Below are 26,407 nucleotides of genomic sequence, written 5' to 3'. Positions count from 1 at the left end.
TGCCGAAGACCGAGCTAATCTGGTCCAGTCCTAGGCTAGCACCATCCAATGTGTACCTGAATCGAGTACGTCAGGGCGAGGGCCAGAAAAGTAGAATAGCAAATTGTGAATCCATCGGTCAAATTAGATATAATGGGCTCCCCTCCCCCCCCCCCCCCCCCCCCTCTTTTTTTTTGGGTGGGGGGTGGGGGGGAGGGTTGGACGATAGCATCTAGAGAATCAGAAATGAAAAACTGAGCAAGTGGAGTGAAAACTTAATCCAATAGTACCCTGATTAGTGATCTCTTATGAATCAAAACATGAGATGTAGTAGCAAGGATCATCACCCTGTTTATGGCCACAAGCGAATAAGAAAGGATCACAGTCTCCCGCTTTTAAAGCAAGCGCATATACATATGGACTTACGTAGGAACGTAGACAGCTCACAGCCGTATGACAGCAGGGTAAAGGGGGAGTACCTCAGAAGCCGTATTTTCATATTCAGGCACTCAACGACAAGGAAATAACTGATGAAAGCTTATACTTGCACGGTTTTTCAGAATTTTGTGGTTGAAAAAGTACTAGTGTGCTTGATCTAACAGTCACTTCTTCCCTCTGCGAAGACCCTTCTGCACGATAATCGCGAAGAGTATACAAAACTTGGACTGTTGAATGAGCTGCAATGGATGGACAATAAGGATTCACTAAATATTACAAATGCAATGCAAATCATAATTCAAAACTGAAAAGCATGTCAAGCTGCAGAGTATATGATAAGATATAGAGGAATTACCAAAACCAAGCATGCTTATCTTCTGAACACTCAGCCGACTAACTTTTGATCTCTTGATCTTCCGCAATGCCTGAAGGTCCTCTTGTTTCCCTTTGAACTCAAGAAATTCTCCTAGAACATACCTGTTGCCTTTGAGCTCTAACCTGCATCATATCAGGTCAATTGTCAACTTCTATGAAAAACATTACTAGACCCAACATATCATAAATAACACTAATCAAACAAGCAAACCAAATACACAGGATTCAGTTACTCTGGTGTTCAAGATGGAATCTTGAAGACAGGATCCTAGGGGAAATGAGCTATGAAGCATCAGAACTTGTTTATGATTAATATGGCATTTCAATCCATCTGATGTTTCATATGATCTTTCCATCTAACTCTTTATGCTTCAAACTTATTGGTCCATCTTCTCTTTCAGAATGCATAACTCAATTCAACACAATGCTTTAACCTGTAATCCATGTTCTTCCCCATCTAACTTCAATGGAAGCTGACAGATATGTTTAAGCTGTGACATATTCACAAAGATGAAATGGTAGCACACCTATCTGAAATCGGGGCGGTGCTGAGGACAGAGTTAAGCTTCTCACAAAATGACTCCTGCATTTTATCCTTTCCACCGCGAAGTACACTTTTGATCCATCCAGAAGCCAAATTCTTCTGCCCGGGCTTTAATTGTTTCCACTGATCATAAGTAATGACTTCAGGCGGGAAAGAGTCGGGACGGATGGCACTGCAAGATGAGCAGCAGATTAGAAATACAGACAAAGAAGAGGTTTACCTATAACCAAGAACAACCTTTACACATAAAAAAGAAGAGGAAATTGTTTTTACCTGAGTTACTGACTTCACATAGTTAAAAAAGTGATTAACAGTGGTAGCACTGCCTAGGAGTTTATGTATGATAAAAAAGCTCCAAATAAAGTTGCATATATAAGCATCGCTCATGTCTATAACGTAGATAGTCCTACAAAGCTTCACATCAAAATGGAGCTTTACATGCATACCAAAATTCAATTTTGTGCTTGTTTAACTGTATGTTACATTAAGGGGGATAAAAGCAGCCCAACATAAGCATAGAGTTCAATACCTACTCAAACTTCATGCATGTGTGATAAACTTTACTCAGCCCGTGGATTCAGGATCAGCTTGGCGACTGACACTGTGGCCATGAGATTTACAATTTTTTAAATGTTCAGGACAACAATACTGAGCAGGTTGAAAGGAGCCTTCAACTTTAAAGAATGAGGTAGACAAGATATAAAATGATGTAAATTAGCCACAGCCATTGTAGTTTAACCACAAAACCCAACTCTTCTCAATTTTCCTGGGATTCATACGAAAACCAAAGGATTTACCTGAAGGTTTTTCAAAAAGTTATTGTGTTTTAAAATAGTGGCATGCGTATCCACACATGAAACATGAACCAAATTGCATAACTTATGTTATGAAGAGAAAAGATGGAACTAACATGGGGAAACTAATAACATTATCAATTGTAATACTTTTAACCATCACAAAAACATAGATAAAGACGCAGAAAAGCATACCTAAAGTTCGGATTCGGACATATGACTTTAAAGGACAAAAATCCGTCTGGAAGAGCAACTTCCCTTTGTTCAAGATACTCTTCAAGAATGGAAACCAATTTTTTGGTTTCAGCTACCTGAAGAAATTTACAGCAATTAAGTACAGCCTAATACCTAGTTAGAGAAAGAGAAACGCATAAAGGCCTCCCACGAAGACTGAAATGATGATTGAAATTGACAAGACCACAAAACTCAGGAGCTATAGCTATTGAGCAAAGTAGATACACATATAACCCATTATGGCTCATAGGGAAACAAGCATCATGCATTTGCAAAACGACAAGGTTTAGGTCCTCTCAGTAAAACTTACACCAGCTGTATTCAAGATTAGATGGACGGTAAAAATACGTTCTCAACTAGAAATGAGGAGAAGTAACTAACAGGATTCGGGATATGCTCGGTTTTATGGTGCTTTCCGGTGCAAACCCAGTTACCATCCTTATCACTGGATACAAAACCTGATACATTCTTCACAGAAATCACCACAGCCTCCCTGTAGAAAAGGATTGATATAAGACGAGGCAACACCCGCCCACCCATCACTATATGATTTCTAGTTAACAATTCAAGAAAAATGAAAATCCTTTTAACATTCTAGAGGACAGAACAGTTTTGCCCCTTTTCACCTCTCAATAAAGTATAACTCAAAATAAGACACCAAAACGAATCGAGTAAAGGAAGCGGGAGAAGAAGTACTGATCAGTGACGAGAACAAGATCAATATTCTGGCGAGAAGCGGAATCGGGGTCTGGAATTTGGATGCCGACGTAGACTTTGCTTCCATGATAAAGCTTTTCCAGCCTGTACTCATCCGAACAAAAATTCACACACAAAACAATAGAAGACGAAATCGAAATTTGACACAGAAACTCGATCGTTTCACGAGAAAGAGTGAAAAAATTAACCTTTTGGCGACGGCGAAGAGAGCATTGGCGTGGAAGGAATCGAGATCGAGGAGGGTGTCGTCTTCGTAGAAGAAATACTTGAATAGGAGGTAGAGAAGCAGACCGCCTATCACCGCCACCCACATCCTTGTCGTTGCTTTGCTTCTCTTGAGAGTTGATTGAACTTAGCCTCAGTTTGAGGAAAAGTGGAAGGCGGAAGGGAAGAGGAAAGAATAACAATAATATTACAGGTATTTTGGAGGAACAATATCTATTTAGATCCATGGATTTTAAATTATATATAATAATTTTTTTTAATATATTTAAATAATTTTATATGTAAAATATTTCAAATTTTTTATTTTTATTTTAAATTAATTTTTTATAAATATGTATGAATTTTAAATGACTAAATTCAAAAAAAATTAAAATTTACTCATGTTCAACTAATATATGATTTAAAATTCTTTAAATTTAGATTTATCTAAGCTAATTTAAAGAATTTGTTACCTAAAAATTCGAAATACAATTAGTTTTTAAATTATTCAAAATCTACGAAAATTGGTAAATGAGAAAAGGTCCATTATAAAACTTTAGGAATTAATAATATCATTTGCTTAATGAATAAATTAATATAAAAAAATTTGAAAATTTGTGGATAAAAATACGTATCAAACAAGAATAACAACTTTTTAGACGTCGAAATTTTAAAATGAAAAATTGGCCTGTGTTTATAGATAAATTATGTGAATATGTAATATGATAAATAAAAATAAAATAGGTATTTTGTTGTACTTTTAATCTTATATTTTTAATATTTCCACCTAATTTTAGATGAAATAGGTTGTGAAGAAATGATATTACAAGTAGTAAAAGGAGTGAGTTGCATCCATGCTATTTTTGGTGTCAGCATTACAATATGCAAAGTATAAGCCTCATAACTTGTTCAATGACTAATGTAGCAAGTACTTGAGGCGTTGGTGATGACTGCTAGACGATTCTCAAGTTTCATTCTTGCCAAATGCAGTGAACCACAGCTCTATTTGCTGCATTCATCAGCTGTTTCCAGTGCCATTTCTTTCTTGTGAATTGTTATAGGGAGCGCTCCAACGGACGACTCTCTTTGAGTATCCGTAGACGATCCTAAGACAAGGGACACTGAAAAAATAGATGCATATGAATGTGTGTTGCATCTGCACTTTTCGTTAGTTTCTAACGAATGAGAATTTCAAGCAGGACTTTTTAGAGAGGAGGAGAATTTAACTTATTTTTAAGACATATGAGAGTTTTTAACTATTTTAAAAACACACGAGGTTCAAATGAAGTTTAGGCATGAATATAAGGTATACAGGAATTTGAGAGGTATGTTTTCTGGAAAAATTTTGAAAAATATATTTTTGATAGTAACTTGAATGTTACGTAAATGTATTATATATTCCGCGGAAAATTAGTCTCAAATGTATTTTTCAGGTTAAATTCATATGAGACCTGATAGTTTGTACACTGAATGTATGGATAATTGGCACATTTTCATTTTAGAAAAATAAGAGTATGTATGTGTCAGCCTTCTAACTATCCAATGTATTCCTCATCAATCAACATTGCAGTAGCACTTAAATATCGCATTTTTCATCTCAGGCTGCAAAATACATTTTGAGAAAACAAAAACAAACATAGCTTAGCCGTACCCCATCACAGCAGTGGAAAGAAATGGCAAATTTGAGCACATATACAATACTACAACTTTTCTTCTTTCTTTCTTTTTTTTTTTTTATCGCACACACCCAACTCACACACACTTAGATTCGACACAAAACCTAAGAAATCTTAAGCTCAAACCATTGGGTTGTTCCCTCCGAGGACATAGAATACTACAACTTTGCCGGTACAGGTTTCAACTCAGAACATCTTTGAAGTAAACCACCCAGAAAACCACCAATCATTGTTCTCCTTTAATGCATTTCTTTCTTGACTAACAAATTAATCATCAACCTCTACTTGCCAGACTGCCAGAACAAAACAACAGTTTAAACACTTTGCAAAGTGCTACTACTCCAGTGTCTTCACCAAGTTCAAAAGTTTTAAATACACAGACCATGCTGTGAGACTTACTTTCTCAACAACTGTTTCAGATATGATACCTAAATGTAAATCACCACAGCAGTATGATTACACATTAGCAGAGAAAGAAGCATCAAAATATATATTAAAAGAGAAGGATTCTTTTTTTTAATGAGTTTTGGATAAAAAAACAAGTTTACAAAATAAACTCATACACACTCCGAACTCATGGCTAATCACATGGTGAGACAGTTAGGGGGAGAAAAAATATTCTAAAGATGATACAAGCCTTTCATATTCAGACCCGTATGAGAGGTGAATATGACAAAAGGAAAAAGAAGAAAGAATTGAAGCAAAAAGCATTGACAAAACATACTCAATTGCAATATAAAATCCAGTATACCTCCTAAGGTAAGGCCAGCAGAAACGGTGTACATAGATGACATATTACTTCTGGTTGGTCGTGCCCTTCTTCTTCAGCAGGTTTCCGAACTTACGAAGCAAAGGTTTCTTCTTCTTCTGACTCTGCTGCTTTGATGGAGAGCTTCCGCCATTGTCGACATTGGAAAGCCCGTTCACATGGTCATAGCTTTCCACACCCTCAGCTTTTGTGTCCAATTCATCCTCAAAAGATTCCTGCTCCGGCTCTCCTTCAGGAGAGAAGTCTTTTTCTTCGATCTTGCAGCTTTCCCACATTTTAAGATCAACTTCTGTAGAATCCTGATTGTCCTTTTCTTTGTCATTATCTTTCAGTTCACCATTAGAAGTCTCCACCTCAGAGGCTCTCTGAACGGATTCATCACTTGAAACATCATTAACTTCGACTAGGTTCTTTACAGGTGGAGGTAGCTCCCTCTGTTGAGATTGGGGCTCCACCTTAGGCTTCACATCTCCCGTGCCATTTTGTTCAGAAAACTCCACCACCTTTGGGAGCATGTCATAATCTTTTTCACTATCTGTCAGCTCACCATTTTCCTCTACTTGCTTCTTAGCCAAAGCTTCTTCAAGCAACTTAGATAACTCCTCAACCTTTTCCTGAGAAGCTGCTTCTCTTTTCCGCAGCTCCTCATTCTCCTGAAGAATGTTCTGCAATTCATTTTCTCTGTCCATCAAACCCTCTTTCAGTCTCATGCTCTCGGCCTTTGCTTCCCCGAGGACTTCCTTTAGATAAATCACCTCGGATTCAGCTTCTTTAAAGGAAGTTTTCCAACGATCCTCCTCCTCTCTTGTTGCACAGGCTTCTTCCTCTGCCATTTTTAGTAAATTGACCAGCCTGCTAATTTCATTTTCCATAGAAGAGTTCTCTTCTTCAGACTTTTTCACAGAGGTCATCAAATCAAGCTCTTTCTGCTCCCACTCAGCCTTCAAGTTCTGGTAATCATGCTTTGACTGTTCAAGTGACTTAGTGAGAGCATCAATTTCTTGTTTTGCATCATCAAGCATGCTTTCATACTTCTCATTTGTTGCTTTCAGGACCAGCTTCAGATCTTCTATTTGCGCTTCATAGTTTTCATTCTCAACTTGAATAGACAATAGCTTTTCTTTGGTATCTCGTGCTTCTGAGGAAACTTCATGTAAGGCTGATGCTAAACTTTCCAATGCCTTCTTGCTTTTCTCTTCTTCATCTCTGGAAGATCCCAACTCGTTAATGAGATTGTTTTTTTCTTCCAACAGAGTTTGAACACTAGTAGCTGCAAGCTTCTCATTGTTTAAAGATTGAGCTTTCTCTTCTTTTACAGTTTCAAGCTCAAATGTAAGAGATTCGACTTTCTTTGCCATTTCAGAAGCTTCTTCTTTAGCCAGTTCAAGGCGACGTTCAGACTCCTCTAAATCCCCTTTTTGCCTTCCAATTGAGATTTCCAGCAAGCCCACTTTCTCTTTAAGCAATGCAATCTCACATTCGGCATCATGTAATGAATCATTACTTCCTTCCAGCTGTTTCATGATAGATTCCAGAGATTCTGATGCAGATCTCTCCAATCTCTTTGCTTGCTCAGCCTGACATGCTAATTCCTCAACCCTTTCGTTCAACTCATCCACTAAATTACGCGCATAAGATTCAGCCATTTTTGCAGCCTCCAGATCAACATTAAGTTGCTCTAAGGTAGCCTCTTTTTCTGCCAATTTTTCCTCCAAAGTTTTCGCCTTTTCAAGTTCTAGTCTCAGAGAATCTATCTCAATTTTCAATTCCGACACGAATTTGCTGCTCTCACTGGCCTCCATTTCGGCTCTAGAATCAAGCACAGATTTCAAGTGGGCCAACTCAGCAGAAAGAGCTTCGACTTTTTCAACATGAGCCTCAGCTATTTTTGTTGCATCTTCAGCATGGCTTAGTGCCTGGTTTTTTGCATCACATGTCATGGCTAATTCTTGCTTCACCCTCTGAAGTTCCTCTGTGGCGGACAGAAGAGCAGCCACATCGGCAGCATGCTGATTCCTCACTGTTTCGAGCTCTTTCTGCCATTCCTCTTCCTTCTTTTGCGCTGCTTCAATGCCTGCCTGCTCCATCTCAACTGCTCGAAACTTTTCAATCTCAGAATCTTCCTCTGCTCGCTTCTGAGCAACCAATGCCTCCCTGAGCTTCTCATTTGCTTCCTCAGCCAACTTCTGGGCTTCTTTCAATTCATCAAGAACCTTTTCTTTTTCTTTCTCAACCAAAACCAACTTCTCCTTGGCCTTCTTCAGATCTTCCTGAGCTAGATTTAATTCGGCCTGAAGTTCTGACGGCTTCAAAATGCGGGTTGGCTTTTTCTGAGAGGTAACAAAAGATATCATTAATAAATAATGCAGATCGGACCAAATGATGCTTCAGTATTACAGACGTCTTTTTTCTCCTCCCAATAATACATATAGATATGTATATTTATAATTCATCCCTTAGGTACAAGTCTTTATCTTGCACTCAAGAAATGAAGAATCTGCATAACCACCTCAATTTTAAGCCCCAATATCCAAAATTTACCATTTTCAACCACAAATTAGCACCAAATTCAGCTAGACAAAGTTATACATGTTTCCATTAGAAACTGCTGAAACTTACATCAGGCGGGGTGCTGAGTTTGGGCGACCGCCTGTCCGCAGTAGGCTTCGAAGGAACGGATCTTGGTGACCGCTCAACTGAATGGCGAGCATTGGGAAGTGGAGAAGCTGAATCGGCATCTGGTTTAGCTACTCCCCTGCTAGACTTGCTGATACGGGGAGTTGCTGGTGACACTTTAGTGTTTGGAGTTTCAGATAGAGCAGATCTATGCAAGCATAATAACATTATTGTCACGTTCAAGAATCAAAGCCCGTTTTCTAACTAAAACCAGAGGATGCAAGATCTACAAATACATCATGAAGCATGAAATGCAATTTAACAAGTATGCATTCACACAAACGACGGAATCTTTACCCACAACTTCACCCGTGTATCAAAGTACATCGCCAGAGCATTCAAACAATATTACAAAAGAACGCGGAAACTACGAAAGGTCGCATTCTGAAACAAGGTTCCAATTGCAGACCACAACGAGGAGTAAAAAGGGCAGAAGGAGAGCAAATTTTTAGAACCCATAAACCACAGGTGACAAAATGAGAAATTTTCAAAGTTGATACAGAGATGGCAATTAGAAATTGGTGAATCAAACAGCAGATTTCAGTTTGTTGAAGTAGGATCTACGAAAAAAAACACGAAAACACAGAAAACCCCACACCAGATCCACACACAGAATGGCACTTACTTGGGCTTGGCAGACATGATCTGCAGCAACTTAGGTTCTGCAGCGAAGTTGAGTAAAGAAACTATGTATAATTCCCTCAAGAAAAGATGCGGGGGTTTGACGAAAATGCTGAGATAGTCTGTCACTCTGACGTCTCACTCTCTCTCTCTCTGTAAGTGTGTGTTCGGATTCGATATATAGTACACTGTATCTGTGCGTTACAGCTGAATTACAGTCTAGAATGGAAGGGCAAAGAGAAGTAGAGGTGATTGTGGGGAAGAATTTACAGAAGAAATCAGTTGGGGGGATGTGCTCTCTCTCTTGTCCAGAGTAAACCACAATTGCTGCTCCTCTCTCTCTCTTCTGTTTTCTGCCCTTTTGTTACAGTCTGTCTGTCTCTCTCTCTCTCTCTCTCTCTCTCTCCAACTTTTGCAGAATGAGAATTTACAAAAGTAGCCTTAGAGCTCAGGAAAGAGGGGTGTGTTGGTAAAACTTTGTCAGAGACAAAAGCAGGAAGGAAAGAGGGTGAGATTGTGTAAGAAGAGAGAGAGAGAGAGAGAGAGAGAGAGTGGTACACAAATCTATTCTGCTTTCCTTTTGAAATAAATAATTAATTAATACTATATTATGGAGAAAACACAAATAATCAATGTGAGGACTGAGGATGCTCCATTTATTTATTTGACTATGTATATTTCTATATCCAGTGTGGGATTTTAATTTGTCAAAATCTGCACTTAAGTGCTTGATTCCACAAAATCATCCATTTTAATTCAATCCCTTTTCTTTTTAAATTCATACGCTGTTTTCATCAGCTTATTGTCATAAAATATTTAGTATAATTTCCTTAGCAAAGAGCTTATACATTCAAAAGTCAAATGCTAATAAGAAGAAAAAATAAAGGTGCCTTTGATTTATTACAAAGTATTAATAAACTCGTTCAATTTTGATCATATTAATTAGAGTTAATTATACTTACACCCCCTTTAAGAATTCTTAGTTTACACTTAACCCCTTTCCGTTGGAGTTTGGACGAAAAATACTTGCGTAAGGAAAAAAAATTACATAAATTTTAAATTTTGTACCTCATTTAATATTTTTCATGAATATTGTGGTATTTGTAAAGGAATAAATGTAATATATATATATATGGATCGAGGTTAACTTTATTAGATTTTTTCCTTCATAAATACAAAATTATTATATAAAAATGTTAAATGAAGGATAAAATTCAAAATTTATATCTTTCAAATCCTAACAGAAAAGGATTAAGTGTAAATAGCGTGTTTTTAGAAGGAGTGTTGAGTGTAATTCCAATACTTCTTTGGGAAAAAGTGTAATTTCGTATTTTTAGAAATAGTTTAAATATAATTAATCCTATTAATTACAAAATTACAATCATCATTATATCTTCTAAGCTCCGTAATCTTATTTTGTCCAAATAATTTAAAAACTTGCTCTTAAAATAAGATCTAATATTTTATAAAGTCTAGAGATATTATCAAAGTAAAAATATTTGTTTAAGACTACATTTGAATTGATGGATTTAAATTCATAAATTTAAAATCCTTAACAATAAATTCTTGAAATTTGTTTGAATGATTCTAAATTCAAAAGATTACAAATCCCTCCACTCTAAATTTGAACTATGCTTTGGACATTAATGAAATTTCAATTTTTTTTAGTATTAACTCATTTAAAATTCATTTTTCCAAATCTACCTCTCCAATCCATATCCATCGATTCAAACATAACTTAAATATATATATATATATATATATCGTTTAGCACAAGGGTTGTCTTACAAATGCAGAGAGGGAATTAATTTTAGTCACTGCACATTCAAACAAATTAGAATTTGTGTAAAAGAAAAGAAAAGAAGAGGTGAAATAAGGATAGAAAAGTAGAGTGAATGTTGTTTCAAAAGAAGTGATAATTTGTGAAGCAAATATTCTAAATTATAATTAGGAGAGAAGTAGACATAAACTGATGGGACAACCAAACCAACCCCAGTTACTGAATCTAATCATAAATAATTATGATTTGATTAGTTGTTGAGATGAGATTTTTGAGTTGGCGTCTTGCTTCCCTCACCATTCACCATTCACCACTCACCACACCATACCATTCATTCATATATATAAAATAATGATGGCAGGTAAATTTTTGTATAATCCAACTAACTAAGATTTAGGAGGTATTCACAATAATTAAATTATTTAATAAGAATAACTTATAAAAAAATATATATAAGTTAAATTATATAGAAACGCAAGTAAAAATGAAAATAAAAATTGAAGTTTATTTGAAAAAAGAATAATTTATTATTTACAATTTCACCAATAAACTATATAAGCTGGTAGAAAATTACTTATAAGTTTAGGTCTAAATCAACGTAATTTGAATAATTTAAAAACAAAAAATTATAAGTTAAAAATATTTTTTTTCGACAATAAATTAATAAGCACTCTTTTTAAACTTAAAAGGATTGCAGACACCCCATTGGAGCAATTAGCCACGCTTAATCCATCCCCACACCTGCTCAATCATAAGTCCAAAAAATCCACACCACACTCCCATATTGCATGGACAATAAAACCCGTGCTCATACTCACACCCATACCATGCGGAAAAAGACGTCCCTCCTAACTTTGCTTCACTCTTTCCTTATGCACCCCTCAAACTTGATAACAAAAGAAAATGTATGAATTACATCCACACTTCTTGTTGCTATGTTCAATTATATAAATATATTATACTCTGTATAAAATTATAAGTTTACACTCCATTAAGAGAATGTTAGTGCAATGTGCCCTTATAAAAAAAGTAGGGGTTACATCTGTAATTATAACTATAATATTAATAAATTAAGTTATATAATTTGGTAAACGGCAGGAGATGTTTGAGCAAATAAACCTAATCTAGTGAAGTGTCAATGTAATTTACTCGAGAAAAAAAACACAAACTAACAACAAGTCGAATATCATAGTAATAATAATATAAAGAAATAGTAACAGGAGACTAGTACGGCTTGGAAGAAAAACAAAAATCACAGTTGAAATGTGTTGACACTTAACTGGCAAAAAACCCAGAAACCAAATGAAGTAAGGAAACTACGTACATGTATGTATATATATAGAGAGAGATGTTCCTTTAAATATACAAAAATGAGCATGCACATGGAGGCTAGAGATGATATCAAAGTTAGGAGGAGGGTACAAACGTGGGGACAGACTAAGACAAGGTGTACCACCACCATCCCCCACAACTTTTCCCTCTTTCAAACTCTCCAACATATTATAATATATCATTTATATTGCAATGCCAGCAAACAATAAATTATATTTTCACGAGATTCATGTTAAACAAGTACCTCTTTGATTTCTGCTGTCTCCATTGATTGATTCATTAGTGCTATAAGGGCATGGTAGTAAAATCATCCATGCTACCCTCATGATCTCCAACATCAAGGCTGGTGGTGATCAACGCGAGGAGGTGCTTTTTTTACTCATCAGCATATCTACTAGGAGAAACTGGTAGTGCAGCCAGGTGCCCCGACATCATCTGCTCCACAAAACTTGGCAGCATATGGAGGATTATCCGGTCCCAGCGCAGTGTACCTTCAAGAAATAAGATGGAGCCCTTCTTTATATGGCACAACCACCACACAAGGAGAAAAGCAAAGTAGAAGTTGAAGTCTTGGGCAAATAAGTCCTGGTGACGCCATTCACATATGAAGAAGTGAATGTCCAGTTCATAAAACATGTGCTTGTACGGTGGGTTAAGTCATCAATGTTAGAACAGTAGAAAGAACCTGTTTTTATGGTGCCATCGGTTTAAAATCCATTAACTAAAAATTGTTAATAAATGACATTACTATATTCATACTACTTGTTAATATAACATTCATCCACCAGAGAATTAGACCCGTCAGTCAACTCATATATCAACAACTTGGAGCCACAGTGCGTAGATGGAGTAATCAAGTCGTGAAACTTACGAGATTCAGGAAATCAAAATACTTTCACACGAGGAAGCACCCCTACTATGCCTGAGCACACATAGAAGAAACATCAGTTTACAGTATGAGATCGGAAAAAGTCATTCTAATCTCTCCTTTTATCTTAATACCATTTTCCTTAAAAGCATGAGATCAGAAAATAAAGTGATGTTAAGCGTTTCTTGTATACTTTATGGTATTCTTTGATCCCCCCAAATCCTCCTAATTAGCCTCTGGGGTATTCTGTTTTTCATAGTCAAAGTGCAGTCCCACTGAAAATCACACTTCACATGTTTGTTATAAAGCTTAAACAAATCTTCTTCACAGTGCACATAACTATTTCTGCAAAAGAAGTCTACATATTCAACATAATAACAGAAGAAACAAAACACCAAACAGATGTCTACTAAGCTAGTTAAGTGACGGGACTCCTCTGCATTCTTGATCCATGGGAACAAAGCATATTTAGAAATGACTTGCCAATGTCTTCAAAGGTTACCAGTGTCTGAAACAATGTTCAACATTCATTGCCCCTCGAGACATGAGGGAACAGTAGATCCAGATTCCACAACTCATCCTCAAGAGACAAACTAGAAGATATTTCCAGGTCATTAATTGATTCAGTATTCCCACCTAAGTCATAACAATATTCACATTTTATTTTATCATCTGCAATTTTACAAGTCATATATACTCAAAACTTTTTTAACATTGATATAAGGGTAGATTCCCCTTTTTGAAATTTTCCAGCCCAAACTTGATATAACATATGGTCTCATGAATTCCCCTGATTCATGCAGTTTTCTATTTTGAGAAGATTTCCATGGATAAAAATATCCTTGGCACTAAACATGCATGATGTATGTGTCTTTGGGCCTGGAATCTTTTTCCATTTTATGTTATAGAAATTCAATTTTAATATTATAATTTAACTAATATTAATATAATTATTAGAAAATAATGACTAAAGAAATATCTTCATTATGATTGAGTCCAGATAAATAATCAAGTGAATAAACTGGAATAATATGGAAGACATCTCAACTATCTTTTCCTTTTTTTTCTTTTTCTTTTTTACCCTTCCGCCATTTTATATTTCATCTTTTTCTTTTCCTTTCTCCCCAACCAACCCACCACCTCCAAAACCCCACCCCAGCATTCCCCAACCTCCCATGTAAAAAGATTCACCCATGCCCACCTATGCCCACCCAATCCTCTCCTACTCCACACCATGCCAACACCACCCAACCCAAAAGAGTGAAAAATTGCTCCCACAAGGCTTCAAATTTTCACTTAATTCTATTTATTAAGATAACTGCCTACAGGCGCAAAAATATCGTTTCACTTTTTCAGCCTACAAAAACTGATAGGTCAGAGAATTAGGGTATGTTGGTGGTTTGACTAAATGTGATAGGGTCTTTGTATAATTACCTATTGAAACAATCATCAGTCTTTAGGACCATAAAACATTTTCATTGCAGAAGAAAGTTTGCACTTGTACGTTACCAGCCTTCTCTACAATTCAACTTAGTTTTTGTGTAAGAAGATCCTTTCTAATGGAGCATGATTGTGAGCAAAAGAATGAGTGCTCAAAAATGGAATGCCAACAACAAACAAACATATAAACCGACTCTCTGCATATTATTATCAATGTGGCACCTAGAAAGGATGCACCAAAACTTCAGATAATGCTTCCAAGTAATTCTTGAAGTCTAAAGCGAGTTAATATCAATCATGATAAGCAGTAACTATTTCATTTCAATCAATACCTCTCAGAGTCTCCTTCAACATAATAAAAAGTAAAACCAACTTAAATATCATATTGGCTTCATGATAGTGCTGGCCACCAAAATATCCATACATCTCTGACAAATAAAAGACCCAATTTGTTCCATCACAAAAAATTTGCAGACTTGGCCATTGAGGATTATGATTTTCACCTGTAGACATGCAACTTCGTGACCAAAAATCATCATCTCTCACACTTGTAAGTATAATAATTTTGAAATCAAATCTATTGTAATAAGATCATGCAACAGTACATATCAAAATGGGGTCATTCGCCTCTTCTAGCAGGTAGCAGCTGTAGCAGATCCAAAATCTCTATCATATACACTAAATTATTTGCAACACAACCAAAGTGTCACTTGGTTTGCTCTTTGCCACGCTCAACCGACCCATCTTTCTCCTTTTGTAACCTTAGATAAACAAAATCTCGTCAAAAAATTATTTTGTACAAAATTATTTCCAACCAAGAATACCACAATTGAGCTAAGGAAACCAGCTGAATGTCGCAATCGCAAGAACAGTTACGAGATATTTTTTGCAAAGAAGAAAATCATATAATAAAAGGTTTTGGGGACAAAAAGAATTGTTAAGCTGAAACGTGCTAAGCTCAATGACATGACAAAAGTAACATAAAAATTGCAAAGCGCCGCTTAGTCTAATTGAAATGTTAGACGAGAGCTTCTATAGACTATTCTATAGTTGTACTGATAACTTTTCGTGAATCATTCGAGTTTAGGATTGGTATTGATGAGGGTAATTAAATGAGCAAGGTCGAAAAGACCAAATTGCCTTTACTTTTTGTTCTTAGAATCACTAGTAGGAAGCTCGAATAAGGGTTTTGGAGATCCGGGTACCAAGTTCGACCACCCGGACCCCAATTTTGGGACCTCAATCGGGTATGCTACGGAAGGGGTTCTCAGGTTAGTTTTTTACTGTTGCCGCAAGTCTGGAATAGTAAAAAATCCTGCGAACGGACATGACGCACGAACTACAAACAATTCCCTGTTTCAAGATTTCAGGCTCTAGCTTTAGGTCTTGTTTTTAATTTTGTGATAATCATAAATAGGTACATATGCACCAGAGACAAAAATGCGAAAGTGTTACCGCTTCCGTTGGGCGTGGCGACGGCAGACGAAGAAATGAAGGATAAAAGCAGCAAGATGTTAAGAGTGTTTGCACCGCGTGCGCAGCTATGGTTTTGCTTTTGCTCTTCAGAAGCTTCTGCTTCGCCTTTGCCTCTGTTTCTGGCTTTTATGCATTTCTTGTTGGGTTAACCGCCGCCTCTACATTTCGATCCGGATTGCTGAGGCAGAGCAGCTCCTACGCCGTAGCGGGAGTACCCTTACTCTCCGGATTCTCCCGGCCTGTACATTGTAGGGAAATCATGCACTGCCTACGGCGCCAATGGATTTGTCATTATATACATTTTGGTATCACACTGGATCCTCAAAGGTCCGAGTCCATGTCGGGTTTGTTAAAATTCGGAACCCGAGTGGTCAATAAATTCTTGAACTTTGGATCCGACCCTCTCCGAACCCGAGGCCCGATAAATTGAATCTTAGTAGATTCAATTAATAATTTCAAAAATATCAAAGACCCAAGACCCATCTATCTCCAACTCTAATTAAAACTTTAAAATCCGCTCCAATTGATATAAGTCCGGGTCCACACCCATCCCTATTCATACTTGGGCCTTGCTTCATTCTCATTTTCATCCTGTCTATAAATAACTAAAAATATTTTGAATTTTTTTCTTCGAACTAATCTCTGTTCCTAGTTTGGGGCTGTCACCCCCACTCCCAGCTTGCTAGTCGTCTAATAAATCCAATTTTCTCGTTTGATAAATTAAAAATATTTTTAGAATTAATGGCCATATAATAAATACTCATTCGTGATCGTTCATTATAGGAGTTATTTGTTAGACGATCGTTAATTTCATAAAAATATTTATATTTTTTTAAACAACTAAAAATATTTATGATTACGACAAATCTTGTAAGAATGTATTCAAATTTACATTTAAATAAAAGGTTTTCTTGGATTATTATTATCATGAATTATTATAAAGATAGGCATCCTAGTGAAGGAACTCATACTATATTTTCTGAATACCGATGATTGAATTAGAAAGGTATATCAAGTATTATTAACACCAAAGGGTCGGGTCAGTAGATGATGTCATTTTGTGAAGACAGACCAGCAACAGGTTTAATTAAGTGCTCTCACTATATTAAATACAGATTCTCAGTGGTTTGCTGTTTTGGTGCTTGGCCCACTATTTATTATTCTGTTAACTCTAATTTATAATTATTATTGTCCTCTCTTTATGTTTGGGTGTGATTATACGTAAATTTTCTATAATTTAGAAAATTGCATATAATATTCTTGATGATTGTATGTCTAACAAATATATATTTTCATCGGTCACAATTCACTGAATTTGTTGATACTAACAATAAAGTTGAATAAAAAGTCTATATTTACTCCAAATTGATTTATCACTAACCTATTACAGGTCTAATAAATTTTTTATAATCAAAATATTTATTCATCTTCATATGATAATACATGTGAGGAGATTTATCCTCACTTTTATAAGATTATTTTGGACAAAAAGAAATTGTTAGACCTGCAATAAGTGAGCAATAAGTCAATGAGAGATAGATATAATTTTAATTCAATTTTTCTTTTCTTAGTTAATTTAAACTAATGGATGAATCTACTCATTAGAGAAAAACAAACGTCAAAGATATTCAAAGTTTTAAAAATCTATGTATAATTACATCAAATTTGAGGGAGAGCGGTATATATATAGAGAGAGAGAAAAGGAAAAAATATGAATGAGTGATAAAAGTATGGTGGGCAGAGGAAAAGAGTGATGATGCAGCTATACATATTTATATATGTGGTGAGTGAGTAGTGATGGTGCTACATCTACATGAAAAAGAAAGGAATACTAATATTATTCATTAATCTAAGTGGAACCACCATCACAAACCAACTCATATATGTCTTATTATTTTAATCATGTGCTTAATGAGTTAGAAATTGGTGCAGTTTGCCCCTTCATTTTTGTCAAAAGTTGTTGTGGACTGTCTCTGGCTTTCAACCATTTTCATTTGTTCAACACTTGATCATGACCCACACCATTCACACTTGCTATTCTTGATGGAAAAGGCCTAGAGCACCCCACCCCCAAACTCAAACATCCCCACCGTTGGATCAGTCTATGATGATGTCATTGTAGCTGGTCCATCACTAGAGTATACATCTTTCTTTCACCGTTGGATCAGCCTACGATGATGACATTGTAGCTGATTCATTAGCGCACACTCGTCCAAATAAATCCATATGTGCAGCATCGACCGTTCCAATTTTATGGTGAAAGCGCGACATCTTTGAAGTCAAACTTGCAAGGTGTTGAATCAATTCTTCATCATGGAGTTTTCCAGAGCTAGAAATTGCTTCCCTCATTCCACAGACTCATTCAAACATTTAACCCAAGAATTCTATGGCTTTTAGATTGGTGCTAAGTCTACCACATACAAGCCAAACGTCAGAAAGAACCCTTCTCTTTTAGTGAAGAAGGAGAAGCGCATCCCATCGCGATAGAGTACACAACACCACCCAACCACTGGAAAAACAGCGATGCACCATCAAGACCCTCATTCACAAATTACTAACAACATTCTACTCTTTTCTCTACTTCTTCCCCTCTTGATATCATACAACTCTGATAACTTTCCCAACCCAAAGCCGCAGCTCTAACTATTCATATTTCATAATATGTCAAACCTTTCTAACGGCGAATACATGATCTTGCAACAAAACTTACTCCAACTCCCATTTGATTGATTGCTTCTCAACTCATCACAAGCATATACACTAGTACTGATTGATATCACAGGCCATTGAACATCATCTTTAGCCAACACGCATATACAAACTAGGTTTTAACATTATTTCAACTTAACATACAGCCCTTTTGCTCCTCTTTCCACAGACTTAATCTTATTCGTTTTTCAACCTTTCTTCTATTCCCTATAACTATGTTATATTACAGACCGTGCTATTCTACAAACTATATCTATGTATCCATATCTTTACTGCACAGAACCACAGAACCAGACTGTCGACTAGCGTAGTTTGCAATTCCAGCATCGGCTTCCCTTGCCACAGCTCAGTATGCAGGAAATGCAACTACCACTAAAGAAAGAAAAGCCCACAAGCCTAAATATATATAGTGGTAAAAGAGTGCGCACACATTAACAGAGTCCCTCTAACTTCTGGGACGGTTTCAGTATTGTATGATAAGGCCTCCGGTGGGAGCTCTATGAGGAACTCCCTTTCTCCTTTTCGCGCTTCTGTAATTCAAGGTCGCAGTTCGTGGTGGTGTGGATGGAGTGAAGCTCTGGATTTTGTTTCTGATGACTTGTTTATGCTTTGTGCTGCCATTCATGGACATGGACTCCTCCGAGTCGGAACCTCCATCCTCCTTTCCTATCTTCTTCTTTTGAAAATTCTTGGATGTCCCAACTATCTGATGGACAAACAGAGCCAACTCATATCAAGTAATTTCACAAGGAAAATGAATGAGCACAGAGTTCATACATGTCTGCAGCATTGACTTCAAACACAGATAGAACAATCCAATCCAACTCAATGCAAGAATTCGATAGTAAACTATGTAACACACCAAGTTCCCCAATTACTCATATAGAACTAATGCATAACATAGAGTAGTGACATTTTTCAACATAAAAAGTATTGAATAGAGACCTTGCAGCCAAGGGAGCAGAAAGTGAAGGAGTCGAGGAGGCCGCGGTCGCAGACACGGCAGGTGTTGGTGACGCCCTTGGCTGGCCTGGGCTGAGGGCGATGGTTGAGGAACACTATCTTGGCGCTGTTGATAATGTAGGTCTGAACCCCTGTTATGTCCAAGTACTTTTGAATCTCACACACCCTTATCACATCATGATATGATGACCTCCGAATCTGCACAAAAGAAGCATATATTCATCATCACCGTATCATCGCCATCATTAGATGATGAATTGATGATATATGTATACCTGTATGGGGCGATGATCCTTGTGAAGATTGAGGCAGACCGAACAGAGGGGTCCATTGACGCAGTCCAAGCAAAACATATTGCACTCGCTCCTGTGCGCCGCCGCGTGCACCTTGCATTGACCGAAGAAGCTAGTCCGCAGCAGCGGCCCCACCCACGCCGGCCACTTGCTGCTACCATCATCTTCTTCCCCACCACGGCTGCCGCCCTGAAACCGCCACCGGGATACCAATTACTTCAGTAGATATCAAGAAATATAAACCAAAATCAATCAGAACCAATTAATCAACCCGCTTGAACATTATAATGATGGGAGTTGCCACTATTTCATTTCAAAGCTGATCAATACAAGCATTAGTCAGCTGTTAGTACAATTGTATTACAGCTTTGCTGATGAACTAACCATATATTCTTGATGAATTGCTTCGTGTTCTTGGTGAATTTGAATAGACAGAGAGAGAGAGAGAAAGAGAGCTTATGGAGAACAAGGGAAGGGAAGGGGCAAGAACATTCAACCAGAAAATAAAAAAGAGAGAAGGGAAAAAGGCAGACGTTTCTTTTTCCAGCAGTAGTAATATTAATATGAGAAAGATATTACTCAATTTTTCTCAAACTGATCTTTTTTAAATATACTTTTTTGAGTTGTTAGGTCATGAATTGATTTGGGATCAAATTAGATTTGGATTCTTTTATCAAGAAATTAATGGTAACTATTAACTCTTTGGTGCCAATCAGAATTAATTCAATTCACAACGTTAATGCTCTGAGTTCATAGGTTTGAAGAGCATCAACGTGTAAGATTTTATTTTACTTTATTACTGGATCTGTTTTTAATTTAATAATAATTATTCATTTAGAATGTTATTCTAACTTTCTATTTTAATAGTAATTATTCATTATATATAAATTTTTTATGTTGATAATTATAATTGATTTAATCAAATAAAAAATAATAATAATTCATCGTTTTCACTTAAAAAAAACATGTACGGTGTGTTTTTTAGAAGATCCCAACAATTTTAGAGATTAACATACCTATGATATGTAATATATTATATAATATATTATATAAATTTTAATTAAAACATACCTATAATATATAAAATTAAAATTTTATATGAAAAAAATTATTTTTTTAGTTTGTTAAATATGCCCATATTAATTTTAATCCGATAGTTATACCTATTTTTTATGCATTAAGTTTCAAAATTAATAAAATTTAGTCCTTTATTGGCCTGAAATTTTTATTTTTACCGAAAAAATGACGTAGCATGTCAATAAATATTTTTTGGGATTTTTAGTCCTACGTGACTTTAGAAAATGAGTTAGATGACACATTGAATACAATTATATCATCTGCACTATTATAATTTATATAAATAAAAATATTATTTTAAAAAATAATATAACTATTCATGGCATGAATGTCAATTTTATCCAATCAACTTATAGTTGATGGTTTCGATAACCATTTCAAAGAATAAGCAGTGTATTATGGCTAAAAGTATTAATCATCATCTCTCACAAAATTGCATTTGCAATTCTACACTTCGACCCGGGAACAGTATAGCATCCAAACTTTCCAATTCTGATTACGAGGAAAACATGTCATTACCCGAGCAAAGCACGATTTCAAATTTAGTAAAATGGTCAATTTCTGGAATTCACAAACTACTCTCCTTGCCGATATGTATAGCTGGAGTCAGGAGCAACATTGTCCTCATCATCAAGAATAAGTTTTACTCCATTGTTCCTCAGGGCATTCACAACCGCCCAGATCTTCGTCCGATTCTTGAAACCTTTCTTCTCGATTTCCTTATTCACATCGACATGGATTCCTCTTCCCTGGCCCTGTTCAAGACCCTCCACTCTGAGTCTCATTGCCAGCACTTCTCCCACAACACCTGCCGCCTTTGCATTGCAAGAACGACCACATTCAAGATTATTTTTTAGAGCATGTTCAACCGTTGAGGCGGTTGCAACTATGCGTCCATTATTTCTGTCTACCACATTCGCTGTTATATACTTCAATGATATGAACAGTCTCAACACATATCTCTTCAGCACTGTCATCCCCTGAATATCAATTCTTTGTCAAAGAAAACGATAACCTAACATCAGGACTATCAGCAAAATATCAAGCATGTAAACACATCTCTATGTATATATAGTCAGACTTGCAAAGCATAGTTTTAGCTATGCTGCAAGGACGGTAATCCAGGAGAACTGAAATAAAAAAACTGAAAAATAGAGGCCACGAAAATTACAGAATAAAACGCAAATTGTGAATCAGATGTGATCAATGGAAATTCTGAAGAAAAATTTCTAGGAGATCAATCTATTCGCAGAAAACAGAGTCAATAGCCAAAGGCAAAAATCATAACCCACTATAAAGGAACCCCTACAAATTAAGCAAACAAACAGCAGAAATTGAAACTCCTCTGCAACACTCCCAAACAAAAGCAAATGGTTATCAATTTCCTGTGTTGGTGAACTATATTTATTTTATGTTATCCATAGTACAAGCCTTAAAAGTTAATCAAGATGGCAAAGCCAAAAGAAGTCCAGGAAGAGCTAATAAATTGCACATTTTAGGCATCAAGTCATAACCAACAGCCTCCTTCAAGATTGTTGGTAGAGGCTATCCTATAGTCAGAACAGAATTTCTACAATGAATAGTGGTGAGTAAACACAATCATATCAATAATAAATAGTCTTTCTATACATACAGGTTATGAGTACTTTAATGTTATACTCTGTTCTTTTCCATCCAACTCACATAGAAAAAATCATGGCAATTGCAGTAAGACTTACAGGTATCTTACTTTGTTACTGGTAAACTAGCTATCTTAATGCTATGACGAAAAAAACTTATTCTGGTAACAATCTTTGAAGCCAAAGTGAGTGAGCATAAAGCACTCTTTGCAAACATAGCAATAAATATAGGCTCGAATTTGAACAAGCAATGCAGAAATTTTATAATGCTACATTGGTAATGATATTGCTAATTTTCTAACTCCATCTCGAGTTGATCTTCCATCATAATCTATTCCCACAAGAAACTAGCCCAGAGAATTAGAAAACCACATCAAGTGAAAAACACAGAAAACAAGGAAAAAGAAAAGGAAGAACAAAAACCTTGACTCTACACTTCCCACAGCTGGAGCAGCGGACTAAATTCACGCAGCCACCACCCTGCTTGTTGCGCCCTCCGTTCCTTCTCTTGAATGTCTAACAATTTTCCAATAAATAAAATAACAATTATGCACTAGAAGAGAAATAGAGAAAAGGGAAAAAAAAATGCGAACCATCCACAAAACATTATTCAAATTTGGCCGGCAGAGGTTCTACGATCCACTATCAACCAAAAACCTTACATTTTCAGCTGCAAAAATTCGAGAGTCCCAACGATTGGAAGCACAATCCTTACAGTTCGCCGGCGATTGAAGAGAGGGGGTGAGAATTAGGTTGCTAAGACGGTAAGAAGGGACAGGAAAGGAAGGGCTGTTTAAGTATATTACGTTGTTAGAGAATCCTTTTAATTATTTTATTCTTATTTTCTATATATTTTATAATTAGTTATATTTTTAGATTGAAATTTCTATTACAGTGAAAACATTTTAAATAAGAAGTTGTTTTCTTTGTTTTTTTTTTCTCTAATTAATTGAAATTTTAAAATATTTAAAAAATATAAAAATTGATCAATATTTGACTAATAGATACTCTCATTCATAAAAATTCACCAAATTTATTGATATTAGCAAAGAATAAATATTCATATTTACCACAATTGACTTATTACCAACTTATTACACGTTATTTTTTTCTTCTAACTAAACTACTCTTATACATCTTCACATGATAATACATATGTGGAAGTATATCGTCACACTTGTACGGAAAGTTTGGTTAGAAAAAAAATTGTTTGACGTGTAATAATCACTCAACAGTATATAAATTTTTATTCAACAAATTTAATGAATTTTAACTAATGAGGAATATGAATGATACTAAAATTCTGTCCAAGCTAATTTACAACAAGCTTTACCACACACTTTCAGATCTAATTTCTTTTCTCAAAACGACTTCGTTTCGTAAAGACGAATTGGTGACAACATTCTTATATCTCAAAAGATGATTCACCATCTTGATCTTAGATATAACAAAGTCAATCTAATTATCAAATATTTGATGGCAGGTGCTCTATTTATTTGGTTGTTTATAACTTATAATAGGCGCATTAGAGTTAAGTATGACTATTGTTAGTGTGTGTTTTAATTTTCTAGCCTGTTATTGAAGTAGCTAAATTCTAGATAGAATGGAATAAATAAATTATTTTATTTTAAAAAATATAAAGAGATAAATATTTTTTGAAAATAACAATTTATCTCTTTGTATTTTTTAAAATAAAATAATATTTTTTTTAAATATAAAATAAATTACTATATATTATTATATTTTTTAAAAAATAAAAATAAATTGCTATTTTTTTATAAGATAATAATTTATACATTTACAATATCACAAGAATTATTTGCATTTTTTCTTAAATTTTGAATCTGGCCTCGGGTTTCAGTCGAAGGATTCCAATACTGCCGCAAACTTATCAGTATAGTTCATTGTATTTTTTAGAATTGTATAGAAAAATATACACTATTACATTTGTATGCTTCATTGTATTTTTTAAAATTAATTAAATATAATTAATTTATAAAAATAATTGATGAATTGCAAGTCCACGACATCAAGTCCCGGTTCTATTTGATCAAATTTAAAAAATATATATATGTTTTTTTTATTCATTGGCTACTCGTTATATTTATATTATATAATTAATAATAAAAAAATAAATAACCACTTGTTCTTGGGGTCATCACCCAAAGCAAGGCGGAAAGGCTGCCAAGGCCCACTCCCCTATTTGTTTATTTATCAATTCTCCATATTTATATCAATCAATACTCTCTCTTACCATCATCATACATAAATCACATATTTCTCCAGAAACCAAACACACACACTCCCACCACCTCTGCCCCCTTAAGACTCTTCATTCCATTTACAACAACAAGATTGAAGAAGAAATAGTGTGATAGAATTGTTGATTGATTGAATTAATGATAGTGTGATTGTGTAATCAGCAGAGAATTTCCCCTGCAACCAAACCCTACAATTCATATTTCATACATTTCTCTACCTGCTTACCTCTCCATTTATGAGATGGGAGCGGAAGCGGCGGTGGCCAGACCTGCGCTCGTATTCACCTACGGCACTCTCAAGCAGGGATTCTCCAATCACATCCTCTTGCAAGACATGATCGCCACCGGGGATGCAACCTTCCTCGGCTCCTGCAGCACCCTCCACCCCCTTCCCCTCGTCTGTGGCCCCTACCGCGTCCCCTTCCTCCTCAACCTCCCCGGCCGCGGCCAATGCGTCTCCGGCGAGCTATACGCCGTTTCCCCCTCTGCGATCGCCAGGATGGACGAGCTCGAGGGCGTCACGAAGGGACACTACGAGAGGCTGCCAATCCAGATCGAGATCGAGGGCAGGACGGTGTCCGCCGAAGCGTACTATGCACACCCAAGCTACGCGGAGGCGCTGTGGAAGAGGAACGGGGAGGAGGGGTACAACTGCTACACCGAGAAAGTGGCGAAAGGATACGTGAAGCGCAAGGATAGGCCACGCCATCTCAGTTTCTTGGATCAAATTCGCATTTTTATAGCGTCCGACTCCGATGCTGCCGAATCCGGGTAGAGAGGCCTCTCCTCCGCTCCGATACCGGTCTTGATTCGGTCAACAGTCAATATTTGCTGCTGTTCAACAGTTGTACGTTGTACGTATTAAGAACAACTAGAAAACAAGGGATTGGGTGTGAGTTGAGGGGTTTTCTTTTTGTATTTGTCGTCTTCCCTTCTCTGCTCTTGGCTTCTGAAATGGTCATTCATGTTGCCTCACTGATGCTTCCATTGCATTAGCCGTGTGCAAGATATACTATATTTTGCATAAATAAACCTCTCATTTCAACAATAATATGGGTGGAGTACACCTATTTTTCTAATATTTCATATAATTATGAATATTTTAAAAAATTATATAAAATTACATTCATAATTCAAAACAATATTTTTGTTGATTCACCGTAAGAATTGAATGAAAAATTAACAAAGTTGATTATTAAACGAACTTTAAAATTAAAAGGTATTTATAATTTTTTAAATATTTTATAATTATGCCAAAATTTAAAGAAGGTGGTTGTAATTTACTATAATAATAAAAATTGTTTCTTATGTAATTGAATAAATAGAAATAACGAATCTTTTAAACTACATGTACATATGAGTGGGAAAAAAAAATTTAGAGTTAAATACACTTTGTATCCCTAAACTATACATAAAATGCATTTATACCCCTAAACTAAAAAAGTAACAAAATAATCCTCATGATCTAAACGAATTCTTTTTGACGAAAATGTCCTTATTATTTACACTCCTAAAACATCTCTACTACTATCATTATTCTAAATATGATCTGAATTATTATG

The 26,407-nt window shown here is 35.8% G+C and overlaps 5 protein-coding genes and 2 long non-coding RNA genes across 10 annotated transcripts; 1 reads left to right on the top strand and 6 right to left on the bottom strand.

The window, feature by feature from the left end:
* Positions 1-247: 247 nt before the first annotated feature.
* LOC105166838 (uncharacterized) lies at positions 248-3,489 on the bottom strand. The gene is made up of 7 exons (XM_011086327.3): positions 3,270-3,489; positions 3,061-3,165; positions 2,746-2,857; positions 2,326-2,441; positions 1,320-1,508; positions 773-915; positions 248-656 (listed from the first exon to the last, which is right to left on the bottom strand). Exons 1-7 carry the CDS (start codon positions 3,392-3,394, stop codon positions 481-483), a joined length of 966 nt encoding a protein of 321 aa, XP_011084629.2. The 5' UTR covers positions 3,395-3,489; the 3' UTR covers positions 248-480.
* A 1,961-nt stretch (positions 3,490-5,450) lies between these two features.
* LOC105166839 (WEB family protein At3g02930, chloroplastic) lies at positions 5,451-9,489 on the bottom strand. Its single transcript, XM_011086329.3, has 3 exons — positions 9,032-9,489; positions 8,350-8,554; positions 5,451-8,060 (listed from the first exon to the last, which is right to left on the bottom strand). The coding sequence occupies exons 1-3, from the start codon at positions 9,046-9,048 to the stop codon at positions 5,757-5,759; spliced, it is 2,526 nt and encodes an 841-aa protein (XP_011084631.1). The 5' UTR covers positions 9,049-9,489; the 3' UTR covers positions 5,451-5,756.
* Positions 9,490-12,144: 2,655 nt separating this feature from the next.
* On the bottom strand, positions 12,145-14,168 carry LOC148787572 (uncharacterized). The gene is made up of 2 exons (XR_016066321.1): positions 13,011-14,168; positions 12,145-12,630 (listed from the first exon to the last, which is right to left on the bottom strand). It is a non-coding gene; the product is annotated as an uncharacterized LOC148787572 (long non-coding RNA).
* Positions 14,169-14,626: 458 nt separating this feature from the next.
* Positions 14,627-16,553, bottom strand: LOC110012335 (uncharacterized). The gene is made up of 2 exons (XR_002287470.2): positions 15,903-16,553; positions 14,627-15,208 (listed from the first exon to the last, which is right to left on the bottom strand). It is a non-coding gene; the product is annotated as an uncharacterized LOC110012335 (long non-coding RNA).
* A 2,183-nt stretch (positions 16,554-18,736) lies between these two features.
* Positions 18,737-20,436, bottom strand: LOC105166840 (protein RGF1 INDUCIBLE TRANSCRIPTION FACTOR 1). Its single transcript, XM_011086330.3, has 4 exons — positions 20,273-20,436; positions 19,871-20,077; positions 19,578-19,793; positions 18,737-19,338 (listed from the first exon to the last, which is right to left on the bottom strand). Exons 1-4 carry the CDS (start codon positions 20,273-20,275, stop codon positions 19,096-19,098), a joined length of 669 nt encoding a protein of 222 aa, XP_011084632.1. The 5' UTR covers positions 20,276-20,436; the 3' UTR covers positions 18,737-19,095.
* A 904-nt stretch (positions 20,437-21,340) lies between these two features.
* LOC105166841 (uncharacterized) lies at positions 21,341-25,212 on the bottom strand. 4 transcript variants are annotated; one of them, XM_088882992.1, is made up of 3 exons: positions 25,072-25,212; positions 23,008-23,100; positions 21,341-21,958 (listed from the first exon to the last, which is right to left on the bottom strand). In XM_088882992.1, exon 3 carries the CDS (start codon positions 21,940-21,942, stop codon positions 21,541-21,543), a length of 402 nt encoding a protein of 133 aa, XP_088739118.1. In that variant the 5' UTR covers positions 21,943-21,958; positions 23,008-23,100; positions 25,072-25,212; the 3' UTR covers positions 21,341-21,540. The 4 variants fall into 4 exon arrangements, with proteins under 4 accessions (XP_088739118.1, XP_088739119.1, XP_011084633.1 ...); XM_088882993.1 differs by having other exon boundaries at positions 21,341-21,945; positions 25,072-25,206; XM_011086331.3 differs by lacking the exon at positions 25,072-25,212 and adding an exon at positions 23,247-23,402.
* Positions 25,087-25,820, top strand: LOC105166842 (putative gamma-glutamylcyclotransferase At3g02910). Its single transcript, XM_011086333.3, has one exon. It carries the CDS (start codon positions 25,087-25,089, stop codon positions 25,618-25,620), a length of 534 nt encoding a protein of 177 aa, XP_011084635.2. The 3' UTR covers positions 25,621-25,820.
* Positions 25,821-26,407: the final 587 nt, after the last annotated feature.

Source organism: Sesamum indicum, linkage group LG7, assembly GCF_026168435.1.
Source record: "Sesamum indicum cultivar Baizhima isolate 11 linkage group LG7, ASM2616843v1, whole genome shotgun sequence".
Classification (NCBI taxonomy): domain Eukaryota; kingdom Viridiplantae; phylum Streptophyta; class Magnoliopsida; order Lamiales; family Pedaliaceae; genus Sesamum; species Sesamum indicum.
Note: the sequence above shows the minus strand (reverse complement) of the source record. Positions and strands in the feature narration are given on the sequence as shown.

Coding starts and splice junctions, on each gene's coding strand:
- LOC105166838 (XM_011086327.3), bottom strand. CDS start 3,394: ATGTGGGTGGCGGTGATAGGCGGTCTGCTTCTCTACCTCCTATTCAAG. Junction 2,858..3,060: donor CTTGTTCTCGTCACTGATCA/GTACTTCTTCTC, acceptor CCTTTTCTACAG/GGAGGCTGTGGTGATTTCTG. Junction 2,442..2,745: donor CCGAGCATATCCCGAATCCT/GTTAGTTACTTC, acceptor AAATTTCTTCAG/GTAGCTGAAACCAAAAAATT.
- LOC105166839 (XM_011086329.3), bottom strand. Junction 8,061..8,349: donor AACTCAGCACCCCGCCTGAT/GTAAGTTTCAGC, acceptor GTTACCTCTCAG/AAAAAGCCAACCCGCATTTT.
- LOC105166840 (XM_011086330.3), bottom strand. Junction 19,794..19,870: donor AGGATCATCGCCCCATACAG/GTATACATATAT, acceptor TCTTTTGTGCAG/ATTCGGAGGTCATCATATCA. Junction 19,339..19,577: donor TCTGCTCCCTTGGCTGCAAG/GTCTCTATTCAA, acceptor TTTGTCCATCAG/ATAGTTGGGACATCCAAGAA.
- LOC105166841 (XM_088882992.1), bottom strand. CDS start 21,942: ATGACAGTGCTGAAGAGATATGTGTTGAGACTGTTCATATCATTGAAG.
- LOC105166842 (XM_011086333.3), top strand. CDS start 25,087: ATGGGAGCGGAAGCGGCGGTGGCCAGACCTGCGCTCGTATTCACCTAC.